The sequence below is a fragment of the Ctenopharyngodon idella genome, chromosome 13 (assembly GCF_019924925.1).
Source record: "Ctenopharyngodon idella isolate HZGC_01 chromosome 13, HZGC01, whole genome shotgun sequence".
Classification (NCBI taxonomy): Eukaryota; Metazoa; Chordata; class Actinopteri; order Cypriniformes; family Xenocyprididae; genus Ctenopharyngodon; species Ctenopharyngodon idella.
Genome location: NC_067232.1, coordinates 14,215,517 through 14,234,158, shown reverse-complemented (window position 1 = coordinate 14,234,158; position 18,642 = coordinate 14,215,517). Strand labels below are relative to the sequence as shown.

General features: G+C 36.8%; 3 protein-coding genes across 8 annotated transcripts in view; 2 read left to right on the top strand and 1 right to left on the bottom strand.

The window, feature by feature from the left end:
* The window catches only part of zfyve26 (zinc finger, FYVE domain containing 26), a 28,818-nt gene extending 25,899 nt beyond the window's left edge, over positions 1 to 2,919 (top strand). For all 6 annotated transcript variants that reach the window (XM_051916251.1, XM_051916248.1, XM_051916250.1 and 3 more), the window contains exons 38-41: positions 405 to 464; positions 553 to 735; positions 889 to 939; positions 1,038 to 2,919. In XM_051916251.1, coding sequence (XP_051772211.1) covers positions 405 to 464; positions 553 to 735; positions 889 to 939; positions 1,038 to 1,241 — 498 coding nt within the window. In that variant the 3' untranslated portion in view covers positions 1,242 to 2,919. The remainder of the gene's footprint in view (positions 1 to 404; positions 465 to 552; positions 736 to 888; positions 940 to 1,037) is intronic.
* Positions 2,833 to 9,685, bottom strand: rdh12 (retinol dehydrogenase 12). Its single transcript, XM_051916252.1, has 7 exons — positions 9,517 to 9,685; positions 7,376 to 7,494; positions 7,077 to 7,232; positions 6,855 to 6,959; positions 5,210 to 5,419; positions 4,916 to 5,105; positions 2,833 to 3,417 (listed from the first exon to the last, which is right to left on the bottom strand). The coding sequence occupies exons 1-7, from the start codon at positions 9,594 to 9,596 to the stop codon at positions 3,315 to 3,317; spliced, it is 963 nt and encodes a 320-aa protein (XP_051772212.1). The 5' UTR covers positions 9,597 to 9,685; the 3' UTR covers positions 2,833 to 3,314.
* A 720-nt stretch (positions 9,686 to 10,405) lies between these two features.
* On the top strand, positions 10,406 to 16,851 carry vti1b (vesicle transport through interaction with t-SNAREs 1B). Its single transcript, XM_051916253.1, has 6 exons — positions 10,406 to 10,693; positions 11,072 to 11,130; positions 13,784 to 13,975; positions 15,560 to 15,733; positions 15,849 to 15,910; positions 16,014 to 16,851. Exons 1-6 carry the CDS (start codon positions 10,597 to 10,599, stop codon positions 16,105 to 16,107), a joined length of 678 nt encoding a protein of 225 aa, XP_051772213.1. The 5' UTR covers positions 10,406 to 10,596; the 3' UTR covers positions 16,108 to 16,851.
* The last annotated feature ends 1,791 nt before the right edge of the window (positions 16,852 to 18,642 follow it).

Genomic DNA, 18,642 nt, shown 5'->3' with positions numbered 1-18,642 from the left:
CTCATGTTGTTCCAAACCTGTAAGACCTTCGTTCATCTTCAGAACACAAATTAAGATATTTTTGATAAAATCTGATGGCTCAGTGAGGCCTGATGAAAAAATATCCCATAGAAAGCAATGAAATTACCACATTCAAAGTTCATAAGAATAGCATTTAAATAGATATCTTTTTTAACATTGTAAAGGTTTTTACTGTCACTTTTGATCAATTAATGCATAATTGCTGAATAAAAGTATTATTTTCCTTCAAAAAAACTAAACAAAAAAACTTATTGACCCCACACTTTTACATACATCAGTCAAAACTGGTTGACAGTGCAATGTGGCATAAATCTAATAGAGACTAGATGAAATCTGATTTAAACAAACTACGGTATTAACAAATTTGGCTGCATTTTGAACAGGCGATGCTGGGAGGAAAGAACATTGAGGAAGGTTTTGGCATTGCATATCGAGTAATACAGGTAAGCATTTATGACACCGCTGTTACAGTTTGAGTCCTTGTCTCATTCACATCTGACTCTGATTCTCGTTTTCTTTCACATGGTGCAGGACTTCCAGCTGGAGGCACTGGCAGTGTACATACGGGTTGGACAGCGCCTGGTCCGGCAGCGCCAGTACTATTCTGTGCGGCAGCTGCTGAAGTGTGTAGGGGAGTCTGGAACGGCCTCTAAACACGACTGTGACGCCATTGTGCTCAGCTGTGTCTCTGTGGCTGATAAGAGTCCTGCAGATGTGAGTCCCCAACCTAATGATCTCTTTCTGTTCAGTTGGTGTTGCTGCTATGTATACATTTTTATATATAATTTTATATCAATAAATAATTAAATATGAAAGTTTATAATTTATATTATATAATAATTAAGTATATATTTTTTTTTTCCTCAGGCTAAAGAACTAGAGACCCTGATTCTGGAGTGTAAGAGTGCAGAAAACAAGGTTAGGTTTCTCTTTTTCTCATTCTATTTTTTTTTTTTTTTCTCTCACACTTTCTTACCATCATTCACATTATTTTCTTTCTCTCTCTCTCTCTGTAGATAAAGGCATATCTCCAGTGCAGTAAGCTGCGGGCAGCGTATCTCCAGGCTGTGAAGCTTGAGCTTGTAAAGGCGGCTCCATTAGTACAGGACGTGATGCGGGCCGCTGAAAACTCAGGTGACTCTGTCATGCACAACATCTGCCGCCAATGGCTCTCGGAGCATCAGGAACAATCGTCAAGGCAACGACACAGCAATAACTGATAACCACGACCAGTCCCCATTGTGAACTCTAATTCCAGTTGGTCACCGAGTTATCCTGCTCTGCTTTGATTGGTTAGAGTGAAATAATAATATGCCAGGAAATGAACCACCATCGTGCCACTTTTGTAACATGATGTCCATTCACATTCAAGCTCAGTTTGGGAGCAGTCCAACTCCCATCCCAGAACAAAAACCTCATCCGTGGAGGGTGTGATGAAAGGGGAACAAGGCCTACCAATCTGCCGAAAACTGTGCCAGGTTATCTTTCACAGGGCCTGAGACAAAATTTTACAGATAGAACAATGTTCACATCTGCATACATCTTCAGTATTTGACTGGGCTTATTCTCCTACCTCAGGAAAAGGGATTTTTCTTCTCATCTATGTCAAAACAAAAAACAAACAAAAAAACAAAAACTAATCACTGTGTCTAAATCTCATCCTGATGGAACAAGGTCATATGGTAGTGAAATTACTCTGCATCTGCCATGAAATTAATTCTTATTTGAGTTCTTGACAAGTTTACAATGGTGTTACTATAAATTTAGTGTCTCTTCAGATTGTGTCTCTTCTAAAAAACAAAAAACCAAGGCTGTTTATTTTGGTCCTCACTGAGAGATTGCACTGTCATGTGGTTGAACTACAAAAGACGTGTTATTAAAAGGGAAGGTGTGATTTACAGGCATTATGATAAGTGAGTTCTGAGAACTAACATAAGCAGTATCTTAGATATTGCAAAACTCTAAACTAAAAGTTACAACAGGAAAGTAAGGGATTCTGGGTATAACATGGCAATTTGAAATATACTGTATCAGTGAAACATTGCTTACGTCTTTGTCTATAATTCAAATTACCCTACAATTCACAACCTGAAATTATGTGCACTCTTAATGCATGTGTGAGAGAGAGAGAGAGTGTGTGTGTATATATGTTAATCAGATTAAACTGTCTCTGACCCTCCTGTAATATGTTTTATAATGTGGAATCTGTGTATAATGTGTATAAATGTTTTTGTGTAGTGATATGTTACCCAAGTTTACCCAAAAAATGAAAATCCTGTCATCATTTACTTCATGTCATTCCAAACCTGTATGACTTTCTTTATTCTGCAAAACATTAAAGAAGATATTTTGAAGAACACTAGTAAACAAACAACACCGGAGCTAATTGACTTCAATTGTATGGACAAATAAAACACCAAGATATTAAAAAATATCATCTTTTATGTTCCACAAAAGAAAGAAAATCATACAGGTTTGGAATGACACAAATGTGAGTGAATCATGAGATTTCATTTTTTCTTCTGAGGACAGAAAAAAAAACCTGAACAAATTCTGTTTACACAACCTATGCGCGTATTAAAATTAATAAAACTGTTACAGAGACGTTGCCAAAGAGACGGATGTACTCATGTCTGAATCCAATTAGAGTGACAAAGAAATGAGATATTAATTAAAATGAGTTATTAAATATATTTAGCTATACAAAAAAAGCTATTTTGCTAAAAAAAAATACTGACTTCAGTCTAACGGAGTCTGTTTTTTAGATTGAGTTAATTTTTTAAATCTTTGTTTTAATAATGAACCTCCTGATCATAGTATAAATTCTCTTTAATATCATTTGCAACATTTCCTTGTGTATTTGTATCTTTTAGCAAATAAAGAAAAATTCAAAAATGATACATTTTTTTTTCACTGTATATATTTAAATATTTATCTCTGGTCATGAATGTATCACAGTAGTTAAAAGCACATCTGTATAAAAGACTTCAATATGCAGCTTCATGTGAGAATACTGAGATGGGAGTTAAAGCAACGTTCAAAATACAAACAGAATAAAACAGTGAAATCAAAATTCTTCACAGATTTGTTCTAGAGTAAAAAAAACTCACTTGCTTGTCACAAGGGCATGATAGGAGAAAATTGTCAAAAAGGCAGAACAAGGTGGATTGTGCTATTAAAAGCATAGATTTGAGTGATTAAGTGTTTCAAACTAAACCAAGAAATACATAAGAAGTGATCACTGAAAACATTTAAGAAAAAAGAAGAGATATTAAGTGTGTCAAATGAATGTTTCAGTCCCATTCGATGCCTAACAATTCACAGCTTACATCCCACAGTTTCCGTGCCGTCTCCTCACTCCGTCCCTGTGGGGCCACAAAAGCAGGGGCACAATCACTGTGTGGGAGAGACAAAGAGCGAGAGATGTTTAATAATATGCCAGTACCAAACAAACAATGCATGATGTAAGAGCTACAGTAGAGGGCAAATTTTTATTAAATAATGATTTCAATTTTAGTCTGTTTTAACATAAAAAGCTATAATATGACTTCAGAAGAGTTGGAATATAGTGAACACATTGCATGGACTGCTTTAAAGCAAAGTCCCTTTCAATGAAAGTGTTCACTCGGCAGGCCATATTTGCAACGCCTCCGGGCAGCTATTTGGTGCATCCAAGACCAAGTCCTATATATTTGAATGGGGGAATCCTGAAATCTCCAAAACTGCTTGCCGAACTCACAATTAAATAACATATTTAAAATCAGCAGCAAAATCTGACATGAACTTTTGCATAAATGTTGTTTCTTATGCTCAAAGTGTTAAAAAGGCTTATTTTTCAGGCTAGACCAGCCAATGTGCATGTGCAGTCCTAAGCGTGAGTCTCAGGTTTCTATGGAAACCGGAGCTTCTAACCAGAGATTGTATATTATAGGGAGATGAGAGGGTCTGTATCTCTTACCATTGGAGAAAGCGTAATGGCTAACTTAATCACGTGCGGCACCTCTCAGCCTATCATGTAATGACAGTGACATCAGTCGCAACATTCCCTAGTCTGCCTTCTCTTAAAAAAATACACTTTTATCAAGCTAAAATCTACATATAGTTCCCAACGAAAGTATTTTTTAGTGTAAAACATGCTGAAGATTAGCAAACAGGCTGTTGATTAATTAAATGATTAGCTATTTCCCCACAAAAGCTGTTTAATCAGCATAGTGAAGCCTCTCATCCATTGACATCCATTCAAAAAAACAGCCTCTGGTCTCCTTCCCTGTGTACCGCCAGAGGCGGAGCGTTAGCATTAGCCGTTACACTTTTTTGGCTATAGGTTGCAGGCTTGCCTTCCAGTGGCTTTGTTCTAACGCCAGCTGCAGTGACGCAATGACTTTACCAGTCAGCGATTGGCTCTTTTACTTAGAAGGCGGGATGTATTCTGCCATATTGCGCGTTGCAATTTCTCCCATTCACAAGTAACAGGAATAAACCATCTTTCTATAACTATAGTCTTTGTTTAAAGGCATAGTTCACCCAAAAATGAAAATTCTGTCATCATTTGCTCACCCTCATGTCATTCCAAACCTGTATGACTTTCTATGGAACACAAAAGAATGTACTTTGAGAAATGTCTCAGTCCATACAACGAAAGTCATTGGTAACCAATGCTTTTTTTTGGTTTAAAAAAAAATCTTGAAAATATATTCTTTTGCGTTCCAGAGAAGAAAGACTTACAGGTTTGGAATGACACAAGAGTGAGGAAGTGATCAATTTCATTTTTGGGGGTGAACTAACCCTTTAATGATTCTTTTATGGTGTTTGACCGCACCTGCCCCCATCCACTTTTTTATATGAATAACAATGGTCAGGATATCTTGAAAAAATAACCTTAAGTGTGCTGTACCTGAAATGTTTGCCTGAGATTGACTCGAGCTCCTCAGCGATGGCGCAATAGACAGAAGTTTGAGCTCCTTCCTTCGGGGTCTTCAGGAACATGGAGAAGACCGCAAACAGCAGCGACATTGCAGTAGAATGACGCACCAGCTCTGACCTCACCGTCCCCGGGTGCAGAGAATTCACAGTCACATTTGACCCTGATGAAATACAAGTCAAACTGACTTTTGCTGCAAGACAGGATTCAGAATGTACTATTTCTTTTTTCATTTTAGATCCATGTTTGAAACACAACAGTACTCACCGTGGAGCCTGCGCGCTAGCTCGCGTGTGAAAAGCACGTTAGCCAACTTGCTTTGGCAGTAGGCAAGGCCGCTGTTGTAGCTGCCCTGACTGTGCAGGTCGTGGAATCGAATCCAACCGAAATTATGTGCCAGGGAAGAAACAACCACGATTCGTGATGGTGCGCTACGCTTCAGCAGACCAATGAGGAGATATGTCAGCAGGAAGTGACCTGAATGAAAAGAGGCGCAGACGTGAGTTAAAACATCAGTGTTATTTTATTATTATTTACTATAGTAGTAATTAGACGATTAGATTTCATTTTTATATTTTAATTTTTTTTTTTTAAATTTTTATTTAGCTTTATTTTTGTTTGTTTTAGCATTTTTAGTACTTCAACTTAATTTATTTTAGTTAGATCAGTTAGTTCAGTAAGTTTTTCAGCTAATATTTATATTTTATTTCAGCCTTATTTCAGTTAACAATAAAAAATGTTAATGATTTTAGTTAACAATAACACCTTCTAAACGTTTTTATTATTTCTTCTGATATTTTAATAAAACATGCCTATTAACTGACAGATATTGCTAAAATATGTCCCGAAATAATACCTGTCAGGGGGCTACATATGCTTTTTTTGAGAGTAAGAAAAGATCTTTTGTTTTTTCATGTTCTGGTTTGGTGAAATGTCTTAAAGGGGTCATGACGTCTAATTTTTTTCATTTTAATATGTTCCTTGAGGTTCACTTATAATGTTATTAAAGGGTTTTTTTTGCACAAAAAACAAATATATATATGAAAAAACGATTATTTTCAACATACATTCTGACCCTCTTTCTGAAATTATCAATTTTTAAGGAGCAGCTCCTTTAAATCTTGTCAATAAACGGCCACTGTTATGATTGGCTAATGTCATTTCAACACCCACTCGCTATTGCACATGAGTGTCTTGAAAACATTATCCATATATAACCATAATATACAGATAAAGAATTATGAAATCATTTACTTGCGGTTTGTGATGCTGCTGTCCAATACAACTGACTGCTTCATCCTTTAACACAAGTTTCTTTGTGAACTCTCCATTATACTGTGCCTCATTTACAAAACAAAATACTCCGAACAAACATTTATTCCCCTGACACAGGTTTCAGGGGAATAAATAAATCCACTTGTTTCTGACGCTGGGATCCTTCTTAAGTCTGTACAGAGATGCAAATGAGCTGTTTAAAATGGACGTGTCAAAGCAAATGTTCTTTCACTCTTCATTTGTCATCTTGTTGGCAGACTCGAGCCATTCTATTTGCTTCTGATGCAGCGCTCACATCCACTGTAGGCAAATATCAGCCATTAAGCGACTGAACACCAGTAGGCGGAGCCTATGGTGCGATGATGTATAACTATTCGTCGATGTCTTGCTCTAGAGGCAGTCATATGCAAATGTATTTGCCCATGTGACGTCACAGATCCCCCAATATCCAAACAAGCTATTTTTGGAGCTTAATTAAATACATGCTTTGTTTATAATGAGGATATTTTAAGCTATGAAACTTGCAGGATGTAATGTAATGGTACAAAGACCTCTTATATGTCAAAAAATCAAGGCAAATTTAATTTCGCATGTCATGACCCCCTTTAATATAAATACAAGTATTATTTACACTCACCCAGATGATTAACACCAATCTGCATCTCAAAGCCATCAGCCGTTTTCATATAAGGACACATCATGACACCGGCATTGTTGACGAGGATGTGCAGGTGATCTACCTCTAAATGAAGAGACAAAAATCATTAATAAAAATCAAAAATATCTTTTTTTTTTTTTTTTTTGGTGGTTGCTCTGCACAGAAGGTGGTTGAATTGCATCAGATATCATAAGGCAGTACCTCGCAGGAATCTCTGAGCGAAGGCTCGGATGGAGCAGGTGTCGGCCAGGTCCAGTTCCCTCACCTCCACTTTAGCTCCTCCCACTCGTGTACGGATCTCTGTCGCCGCCTCTTCACCTTTCTCCACATCACGACATGCCAGAATCACACGTGCACCTGTTGGCAAACAGGTCTGAACTGTTACTTCAGTAAGCCTTTCACGGTTTATTTAAACTGATTTAATAAAATAATTTCATTAGACATTTCCAAAGATATAAGATAAAAGGTATTTAGTAAAGGTGTTGAGGAGTTGGACAGACCTCGAGAGGCCAAATCCAAAGCGGTTTCCTTCCCAATTCCTGAGTTTGCTCCTGTGATCAAGGCAACTTTTCCATCTAACCGTGCTGTGGATCGACACATTCCTCCTGCTGCATATTTCCTGCACAGACATTGCAATTTAATATAAATAGATTTATTTATGGTTAATCACGGCATTCAGATATCAAATATCTGAATAAGGACTGTTGTCCGTGGCAACAGTGTGTAACTGATCAGGAATCTGTTTCTCCATGGTCTCATGGAGTCTCATGGTCTCAATCAGCTCCCTAGTTTGTGAATCAGTATATCACATGTACAAATTCAGTCACTGGTAAGGACAGTAAGGACCCTGGCTCACTACACATTAGGACACTGTTGGTTACATGACAACATCCTCACTGTACGTCACTACTGGCTCACGTGATTTATGTTTTGCACTTTAGAACTTCCGTCAAGGGAACATTAGTGAGCATCGATGCTCCCTGGTTTTCATGGTGCATTATGGGACTTTTTAGGGAGCAAATGTTTTAGTGCACTGGAAGGACTTTGTGATTGAGACAGCCCTTAAAATGGACTCCCTGATCAGTGCCCTGACTACTGAACTAGGCAGCTGATTGAGATGCACTCAACAAGTCTCTACAAGTGTATACTTACCAGCCACTTTATTAGGTACGTCTGTTCAACTGCTCGTAAACGCAAATATCTAATCAGCCAATCACATGGCAGAAACTCAATGCATTTAGGCATGATTTAAGTGGCTTTGAACATGGCATAGTTGTTGGTGCCAGACGGGCTGGTCTGGTCTTTCAGAAACTGCTGATCTACTGGGATTTTCACGCTCAACCATCTCTAGAGTTTACAGAGAATGGTCCAAAAAAGAGAAAATATCTAGTTATATGCAGTTCTGTGGGCGAAAATGCCTTGTTGATGTCAGAGGAGAATGGCCAGACTGGTTTGAGCTGATAGAAAGGCAACAGTAACTCAAATATCCACTCGTTACATCTGAGGTCTGCAGAAGAGCGTATTTGAACTCACAACACGTCGAACCTTGAAGCAGATGGGCTACAGCAGCAGAAGACCACACCAGGTGCCACTCCTGTCAGCTAAGAACAGGAAACTGAGCCTACAATTCACACGGGCTCACCAAAATTGGACAATAGTAGATTGGAAAAAACGTTGCCTGGTCTAATGTGTGTTGATTTCTGTTGCAACATTCAGATGGTAGGGTCAGAATCTGGCATAAACAACATGAAACCATAGATCCATCCTGCCTTGTATCAACGGTTCAGGCTGCTGGCTGGTGGTGTTGGGGATATTTTCTTGGCACACTTTGGGTCCCTTAGTACCAACTGAGCATTGTTTAAACACCACAGCCTACCTGAGTATTGTTGCTGACCATGTCCATCCATTTATGACCACACAGTACCCCATCTTCTGATGGCTACTTTTAGCAGGATGTGACGCTCAAGCTCAAATCATCTCAAACTGGTTTCTTAAAAATGACAGTGAGTTCACTATAATCACAGTAATCCATCCATAACCAATAAGAAAAAAATCCTAAAATCTTGATTTATATTTCATAGATTTATATTCTATATTCTTGATTTAGCATTCCATAGTCCTAAACTATGATTATACAGTATGCATTTATCCAACACTTAAAGCTGTCAAGGGATCCGTCAGACTTCAGCCAATGAGGTAGCGCGGTTACGCGAAGGGGCGGGGTGATCCGCCCATGCTGTCATTCTATTGGTTAGTTTCTAGAGCAGCTCATGTCAAGAGGAGGCGTTTCCACCAAGCGCCAACCTTCATCAATATAGTGCCGATTACAGCGCTCATTTTACAATCGATAAATAATATCGTGTCGTATGTAGAATGTGATTTCCATTATTAAAAGGTCGAGTTCGGTTATATTAACACTTGTGACTATTTAAGACACTGCACTGGGCTGCACGCTTCAGTGGCTGCAATGCTTTACCTCCATAGACTGATGTTTCTGTCATCATGATGCTCTCATCCCTTACGCACATTGTGCTCTTGTTTTACAGAAAGAATGAAGGTTTCCATGCAAAGTCCTTTTAGAATAAATAAGACTGAATAGCATTTTCAAATCTTTCTCTCCAAAAAAGGCAGAATTGCTTACCTGATTTGAGGGGACAGCAGCCTTAAAATCATCGCGACCAACCCTAAACCAGCCGCGATAACTACGAGCATAAGCATCATGAAACCGTGTGCTTTACTCCCGTCTGTCTCTGTCGGTGTGAATGTGTTCAGCCTCCCACTCACATCTACAGCTGTGGTCCCAGGGAATGATGGGATTGTAGTTTCCATTGTCTGGACAATATATTATGAATATTCATTAATGTCTTGGTGAAAAAATATGTTATTTTAAAATTATTTTATTTACATTTACTAGCACTTTATTTTTTATTATTATATAATTATTCTCTCTCTCTCTCTCTCTCTCTCTCTCACACACACACACACACACACACACACACACACACACACGAGAGGAGAGAGAGAGAGAGAGAGAGAGAGATTATGTTTTTGTAGTATTGTAAAATAAACAAAACATGGCAATAAAATGTCTTGAAAATGAAACTTTGAAATAAAACTTTTTCAGGAACTAAAATCATAAAAACAACTGTGAACACCTGATTCTTGTTTAATTTGGGTAAAGCCGTGGTACAATCTTAATAAGTCGTTTATGCAAGTTAATTACGGATATATGTACGCTTTTTCTGCTGAAGTTTCGACTGGCCGATCAAATTTTCAAAACCAGTTTATTTGGGTTTTCTGGATAATGTAAACTACAGATCCCACAATGTATTCGTGACACTAGCTGTCTATAGATTTGCCTTGTTGAACTGTTGCACATTTTTGTTAAATTTTGCAATATAACGCATCTTAAAGTATAAGTGATACACGTAAATATTACTAAATATCTGCTTTTTAGGTGTTAGAATTTTTAAAAAACTATGTCTTGGGTCTTTCGCTCCCTTTTTGTTTTCAGGCAAAATCAAAACCACCTATAATCACGAGGTCCGACACGGAAGCTTCAGCTGCTGTCCCGAGGATCTTGTTATTGCCTGAAAAGCCGATTTTTCTCATTATTTTCAGATCACAGCAAATGTCAAATTCACTGTTGTTTTATTACATTCTTATTGATATCGAAAAGTCACGTTTGTTTGCTTAAGGCTTCGTTAAAATCGCTCCTAATATGTCTTCTGAGGAGTTTGAAAAGCTGCACGAGATGTATAAATCTCTATATGCCGAAGTGAAGTTGATACCTGAACGGGCGCAGAGGTGCCAGGGAGGTGAATAAACTCTTTATATCTAGAACTGAATAATGACAGCAGAATGGTTCCCCACAGAGTATTCGGACAGTTGAGTGCAGGTACAAGTGTGTTTATGAGAGCAGGACAGAAATACGGTTTTGGTATTTTTTTAGCATACGTTTTTGCTTTTCAATGTTATTTTACTCAAAATTATTATTATTATTATTATTATTATTATCATTATTATATCTCAGGAGGCTACTGGAAACAGTAAGATGTCAGTCTACCCCCGATGTCCCCCAATGTCAGTTGTCTGCCTTGTGTTATAATATATATATATATATATATATATATATATATATATAAATAAGGTGGCTTTCTGGACTCAACCTGACTAAACCCAATTTTGTTTTCCAGAGGAAAGGAAGAGGATTGTCAGGGACTTTGATGAGCGTGTTTCAGAGGCTGAAGAAGTGGTATGTTACAATGTTAACTTTAATCTCAATCTTAAAGGGTTAGTTCACCCAAAAATGAAATTTCTGTCATTAAGTGCTCATCCTCATGTCATCCCAAACCCATAAGACTTCAAAACACAAATTAAGATATTTTTGATGAAATCCAAGAGCTTTCTGAGCCACACATAGGCAGCAATGTCTTTGCTCCTTTTGAGGTCTAGAAAGGTAGTAAAGACATTGTTAAAATTGTCCACGTTACTACAGTGACTGCACTGTGTTCACTACGTCAACAGCATAGGGGACTGACATAGAAGACAAGAAATTGTCAAATAAAGTCATTATTTTTGTTTTGTTTTTGCGCACAGTACTTAATGACAGAAATTTCATTTTTGGGTGAACTAACCCTATAATTCACACTATAGAGGAAAGTTTGGACACAATCTTAAAACTGTGATTACTAGTCCTAGAAAAGTCAAATTAAAGAGTCATGTTAATTTCTATAGTAAATTCTAAACCTCTTATATAATTTATATTATAATTCTTATATAATTTATATTTATTGCAAATAGAATGGAATGAGTGTATACATAACAAATTATATGAGGTGAATCCAGTCATAAATCAAGGAATTAATCACTGTTATTATTTTGAAAATAGACATGATCAGGTTGTGTATACAAGATGTCGAATTGGTCATTCACTCATTCATATTTATTAAAAGGAGAAGAGAAACTGGTTTGTGACTTGTGTAAGAATGTCTTAAGTGTAAAACATATTTTAATAGAATGTCTTTATTACACAGCGTTTTTATTCAGAAAATGTATTAATAGACATTTTTAAAAAGGTCTCTCCTGGAAGAATTCTAGAATTTTTTTTTTATCACAAATTAAATTAAAAAAATTCTATATGATATTATTATTATTATTATTATTATTGCTATTGTTGTTATTGTTATTTATGTATGTTTTTGTATATTGATTGTTCCTTAAGACTTAATATTATTGTAAATAATACATTGAAATTATATTGTAATGATAATTTTTAAATACTGGTAATATTGCCATGAATATAGCCTTTGTTGCTAATATGGCATTAAATCATGAATAAATAAATATATAATTTATATTATTATATAAATAATAGGCTAGAAAAAGCTTTTTTTTTTCCTTTTTCTTTTAGAAATGCAATTTCTATCAAATATAAAAAAACAAAAACAAATGACATTTGATTTGGCAGCTATCATTACCTTCAAGCAATAGTTAACGATGGGAAAGTTTTATGATATTCTGATATTGAAATTTTTTTGGCATTGACACAGTACTGTTGCATAAAAATGTACTAAGAGTGGGAACCCTGATGACATTTACATTACATTTGTATTTTAATGCAAACCAAGCAAGGTTTCTTAGAAATTTATATTAGTAAAAAATGTATGATGCTCTCAGCAGATAGGGTGGAGGTTGGCAGCTCATTCCACTAGAGGGTGAAGGGTTTGAAGAGTTTCATAATTCTCACGAATGCCGTGTCCAGATACCCACACTTGCGATCTTGGCCACTTGAGAGCTTGTGCACGTGACAGGAAGTAAGTGCGCAAGACTGTCCCATGTCTTAAAAATGCCTAAGTGCAGTGCCCTTAATGCACACTAAACCCACACTATATCGAATACTGCTTCAGAGCAGTGTTCGAGGCTAAGCGTATCCCATTATGCATTATGTTCGGGAGTTCATGTGCCCCGAAATCGCAAGATGTTGAGGAAAACATTCCACTGTAAGTTAAATTAATTAGATTTTGCATATAATTTGGTAGTAAAACATAAAGTGGTGCACATTTTATTGGTGCAAATATGGGTAGGGTTTGTGTATTTTGTACAACATTTGCAACTGCTTTTTATCACTTAATTAGAAGCACCACAATTTTATAATTGCATCTACTCTAGTTACATAGCAACTACTGGACAAACATTTAGAAGTTTATTTTAAAATACAAAGTATTGAAAATAAAAAAGCTCTGTAAACTTGCATTTTTTGCAAGACTATAAGTGTGTCCCATCAGGTAATCAAAAGTTCTATACACACTTGCGGTCTTTACGCCTACTTGAACACTTGAGCCAAATACAGGAAATACGTCATGTAAGTAGACAAGTGGTCAAGTGCAAAGACCGCAAGTGTGGGTGTTTGGACAGGGCAGAAAGCTTTGATGATTTGCATTGCAAAAATAATTTTTTTTGGACCAGTTTGAGACACCAGGTGGCAGTAGTGCTTCAGACAACCGGTGACAGTCTGCCTTGTTAGAACATGCAAACCCGCATTAAAGCGATAGCTCGCCAAAAATGGAAAATTCTGTCATCATTTACTTACCCTCAAGTTGTTCCAAACCTGTATGAATTTCTTTCTTGTGCTGAACACAAAAGAAGATATTTTGAAGAATGTCGGTAACCAAACAGTTGATAGGACCCCATTGACTTCCATAGTATTTTTTTTAAGTCAGTGTGGCCCATCAGCTGTTTGGTTACCGACATTCTTCAAAATATCTTTTGTGTTCAGCACAAGAAAGAAATTCATTGATTGAAAGTGACAGTAACGACATTTATAATGTTACAAAAGATTTCTATTTCAAATAAGTGTTGTTCTTTCTATTCATCAAAGAATAATGAATGTGTGATGTCTCTCCCAGCTTCAGGGCATGGAACAGGAGCTGTTTGGTGCTCCGTCATCCTTTCGAACCCCCATGTCAACAAAGATTCGACTGTACCGGCGAGATTTGGCAAAACTGCAGAGAGACATACGACTCTCAGCAACACCAGGGTTTTCAAGTCACCTTGGGGACAGCAGACAAGGGATATATGCTGCACAGAATGACCAGAGTGTAAGTAAAGTCTTGCCAATCCTTCATTAGAAAGAAGTAGAAGATTCTGTCATGAATTACACACATTCACATGCATTTTGCAAAGGTTAGGCTTAGAAAGTCTGTTTGTTGTGGAAAAAATGTTCATGGTAGGAATAAGATCAGCTGATGAAATGGTTTTCTTTTTGACAGCAGAGAACATGTTTATATCATAGTGACCTTGGTGTTACTGAGGATGGACAAATTTTAGCATCTCTGTTTGATTTGGATTAAGAAAGAAAACACACTGCCTTGTACTTAGAGAGGCTGTTGTGTTTAAATTCAAGCTACTCTTCCATGATTACACACAAGTCTTGCTCAATGGTACAATGATGATAGAGAATTTCTACATCTCTCCAGTTGGATCTAGTTTTCATCAGGCTAGAACTGGCTACAACCCACCTCAACAAATGGGTATTCCTACAGGAAATTCCTTAAGTACACCACAGATCTCTTATCTTCCCTGCGTGTTTTTTAATGACACACCTTGCTAGCATTCCAGAAGTGATACGTAAGCTTGTAAACTGAAATCAGACATATGATGTATAGTGTGTTCTTCAACAAAAGACGGTATTCGTTCGGTTTGTTGTTTTATTTGATTGATTGATTGATTGATTGAGGGGAGTCTTAAATATGCATTCAAAATAATTGTCATTTTACTTATCCTGTAATTAAAAAACAAAACAAAAACAAATCCACCCAGTTTGTCATTACATACACACACAAATCAACAGTATGAGATGCTGGTTAACTCCCTACCACTATACAAACAAAGATGCCTGTTGCGCTAGAGTGGAATGATTTTTTTTTGTTGCGCACACAGGAGGTTGCCTTGAGCAAGGTCATGCAGTATGTCCCAAGAGTCCTGTTTCTGAACTCTCTGAAACTGAGCAAGTGAAGGTCAACAAGAAAGACCTGAAAAGAATAGCGTATGCTTCCATTTGAGTGGACTTTATGAGGGATTCATGAGGCACTTGTTTGATTCAGTGACAGTCAAAAGAGCAATAGTGAGGAACAGTTCCTGCTCACTTTTTCATCCATCTTCAGCTCCATATATATTTTTCCCATTCATTTTTTCCGGCTTCTGTCGTTCTAAGCCTGGAACCAAACCAACCAGCACTGAGATTAAATACAACATTACAGCATTTAAGTCTAAGCTAAAAAGTGTTTGAAAATCAGACAAAAATACAAAGACTCATCTCATGAAGTATTGTGAATCAAGTAATTAAATTAAATTTGTTATATAAAATTATTATATAGTATTAGTCAATTATACAATATAAGTAATTGATGAAACAATGTATTATAATTCATTATTATGTTGTAATATACTATTTAATCAATTACGTATATTCTATAATAGACTTATATTATGTTATTAAGGATTATACAGTGTCTTAAAAATGAACTAAAAGTTGTGCTCTTTTGTAGTATTATCTGTATTTGATGTCATTTAACCAGATCAGTAATTTTGGCTAAAGACAGACACTGGTATTATAAGTGAGTATGCAGCAGGTCTTAGTTAAAGAGTTACTAATTGTCGAATTGTTATGTTTGTTTTTGCAGACTCATCTTCAGTCCCAGCGTGCTTTGCTCATCCAGGGGACAGAGTCTCTAAATAATGCGTCAAAAAGTATCGAGCGAAGTCAACAGATTGCGGCAGAGACCGACCAGATTGGCACAGACATCATTGAGGAGCTTGGAGAACAGAGAGAACAACTGGACCGCACAAGAGACAGAGTAAGCAAGAGATATCTAGACCATTCCCCATTATTGTTACTGTTGAACGAGCAGATAATAAACTGCACAAGTGAAATGTCTAGAATGAATTCACTTCTTCTCTTTTTCTCTTCAGTTGGTTCACACTGGAGAGAACTTGAGCCGCAGCAGGAAAATCCTGCGCACAATGTCCAGACGGTGAGACTTGCACACTTGTGAAACACATTTTACATCACTAGAATTATTTCCAAATCTCTTTCTGAGAATATACTCAATCAAGCTTCCTTTCCCGTCATTTCAGACTGGTGACGAACAAACTCCTACTATCAGTCATTATCATCATGGAGCTGGCCATCTTAGGGGCGGTGGTTTACTTGAAGTTCTTTCGCAAGTAGGCAAAGAGACACACAAGGCTGTAAAAGACTCCACTTCTTCCTTTTCTTCTTCCTGATGTTCACTGGTGTCTGGCCCGGTGACAGTGTACTGGATGCTTTCGTGACTTGTCACATGGACATGTATGGGCGGTTATTTTAAGCGCTAAACTGTATTAGCATAAGTAGTGCTCTCAGGGTGAAAAGAAGATGGTGACTATTGTGCATTCAGACTGCTGGAGGATCAGGACCTGTATAAAGACGAGAGATGGCCTTACTCCCTCCTTGGCTTATTCAGGGTGCCAAGGTGTAGATGTAGATGTATGGACAGATGAATGGTGTAAATGAAGCAACCAGTGAAAAGAGTGGAAAAAGAATATATATGCAATCTATCTGCATTTTTATACACATCAATCACTTTAAAGGGATAGTTCAATTTAAAAAATATATATAATTCTGTCATAATGTAATCACCCTCATGTTGTTCCAAACCTCATGTAAAAACAACATTGGACCCCATTGACTTTCATTGTATGGATAAAAAATGGTTGAAACATTCTTCAGAATACCTTCTTTTGTTTTTCATAAAAGAAATTAAGTCTTAAAGGTTTGGAATGCCATAGGACAGAATTTCTATTTTTGAGTGAACTCTCCCTCTAACTATTACTGAACTTTTAACTGTGATCAGAATTACATTGTGTATTAGACTTTTTTTGAGACAAGTGATAACAAGGCATTAAATGTAACAGCTCTCGTTCGTTCCTTAAATGGGTGTGTGTTTTCCTTTAGTTTTTCCACCAATCTGTCACAACAAAGCTGAGGGTACTCCAGGCCAAGAGAATGACAGCTATAAACATGCACGTCACTTGCTTCATAAGCCTTGGTTGGTGGAGAAAGGGGTGTGTTTAGCCTGTCAGATACGGGGGTAGACATTACTATAAACATGACTGAGAATAAAGTGACACGAACACCTGTTATAGTGGAAATAGCAATGTCCATGGCTATCAGGTCACCTTGACACACTGACATTTTGCCAGCTGACTGTTGGTATTTCTTGTCATTTTAGGACAAAACAGCAGAAGTATCAGTGGAGACCAGTCATTCGCAATCATGTTTGTGAGTGATTTGAGGTGTGAGCAGGTGATTCACCTTTTACATGTTGTTTATAATCTCCATCTATAATCCCCATCACATTCCGCAGTCATACACAGATGTTATGATGTGTTGATAGGATTATAAAAGGGGCATAACAGGTGAATCAGTTGATTACCCTTTCAAATCAATCACAAACCCAATCAAAAGGTCTTTTTGTAATTGCATTAGGCGGATTTGTTAATGGCGCTTACCAAAATAAACGTCATTGTTACCAATACTCAGGGTGAGGGATTTGAACGGTTAATTTTATCAAATTAGTAAACCTAACCTAACTTGAATAGTCTTACAATGAATTGAGTATTAAATCAAGATTAATCCCTTATCGAAATGCATAAAATGACAAAAACGATTAATTAAAAAAATGCAAACATAAATTTTGTAAATAAAATTTTGATTAATGTTTGATTGCTTAGCCTAACTGATTAAAAACTGCTGATCATATATTAGCCAGATTCAGTTTTATTATTTATCATCCATCTAAGAAAAACAACGCATAAATGTTTATTCTAAATGTTGGGGGCGGTTTCCTGGACAGAGATTAAGCCTAGTCCTAGACCAAAATGGCACTTTAAACCAGATTAACAGAAATCTGCTTTCTCTGTCATGGTTTTAAATAGTCCTGGACTTAGTATAGTCCAGAGTTTAATAAGCTGATTTCCTGGAGGAAGACTAGAGCTACTCCAGGACTAAATTGAGGCTTAAAGTAAACCCACCAGGTGGCAGGTTTAACTTCAGATTATTGTTGTTTCAAAGAAGACACATGTATTATATATATATATATATATATATATATATATACACACATACATATATGTGTGTGTATATATATATATATACACATACCAAGTTCTGTCATGAAACTCTAGATGGCGCAGACTGATAGATCCTTAACTATTTGGTACCAGTCACATCATTAACTACATAGCACAGCTGATTGGTTGCTGTTGCATCAGTGGCCAATGAACTTGCTGCTTAACATTCAAATACTTGGCATTGTTTGTTGTTAGCAGTCTGCAGCGAGCTTTCAGAACCCTCCTCCTTCCCCAGCTCCACCTGTATAGACCTGCTACGGCCAGGGGTCATTTCATGTATGTTATTATATGTGCAGCAGCAACAGCATGTCTATGAATGTATTGGCAGTCTGCAATCTCTCTGAGAGTTGTCATGAAATAAATATATACATACACATTTTTTTGATTTTCTATTTCTTGACATTGTAATTTGTGAAGCTCAACAATCTTTTGCTGCACATCAGAACTATATTCTTTGGTTTTACTCATTGTGATGGATGATCAAGGAAATTTGACTTTTTTGTTTCCTCATATTAATTGTCCCATGAAACAGGAAGCCATGGCTGGACAATTTCACCCTGGTATGCTAAAAATTGTAAATATGAATGGTAAT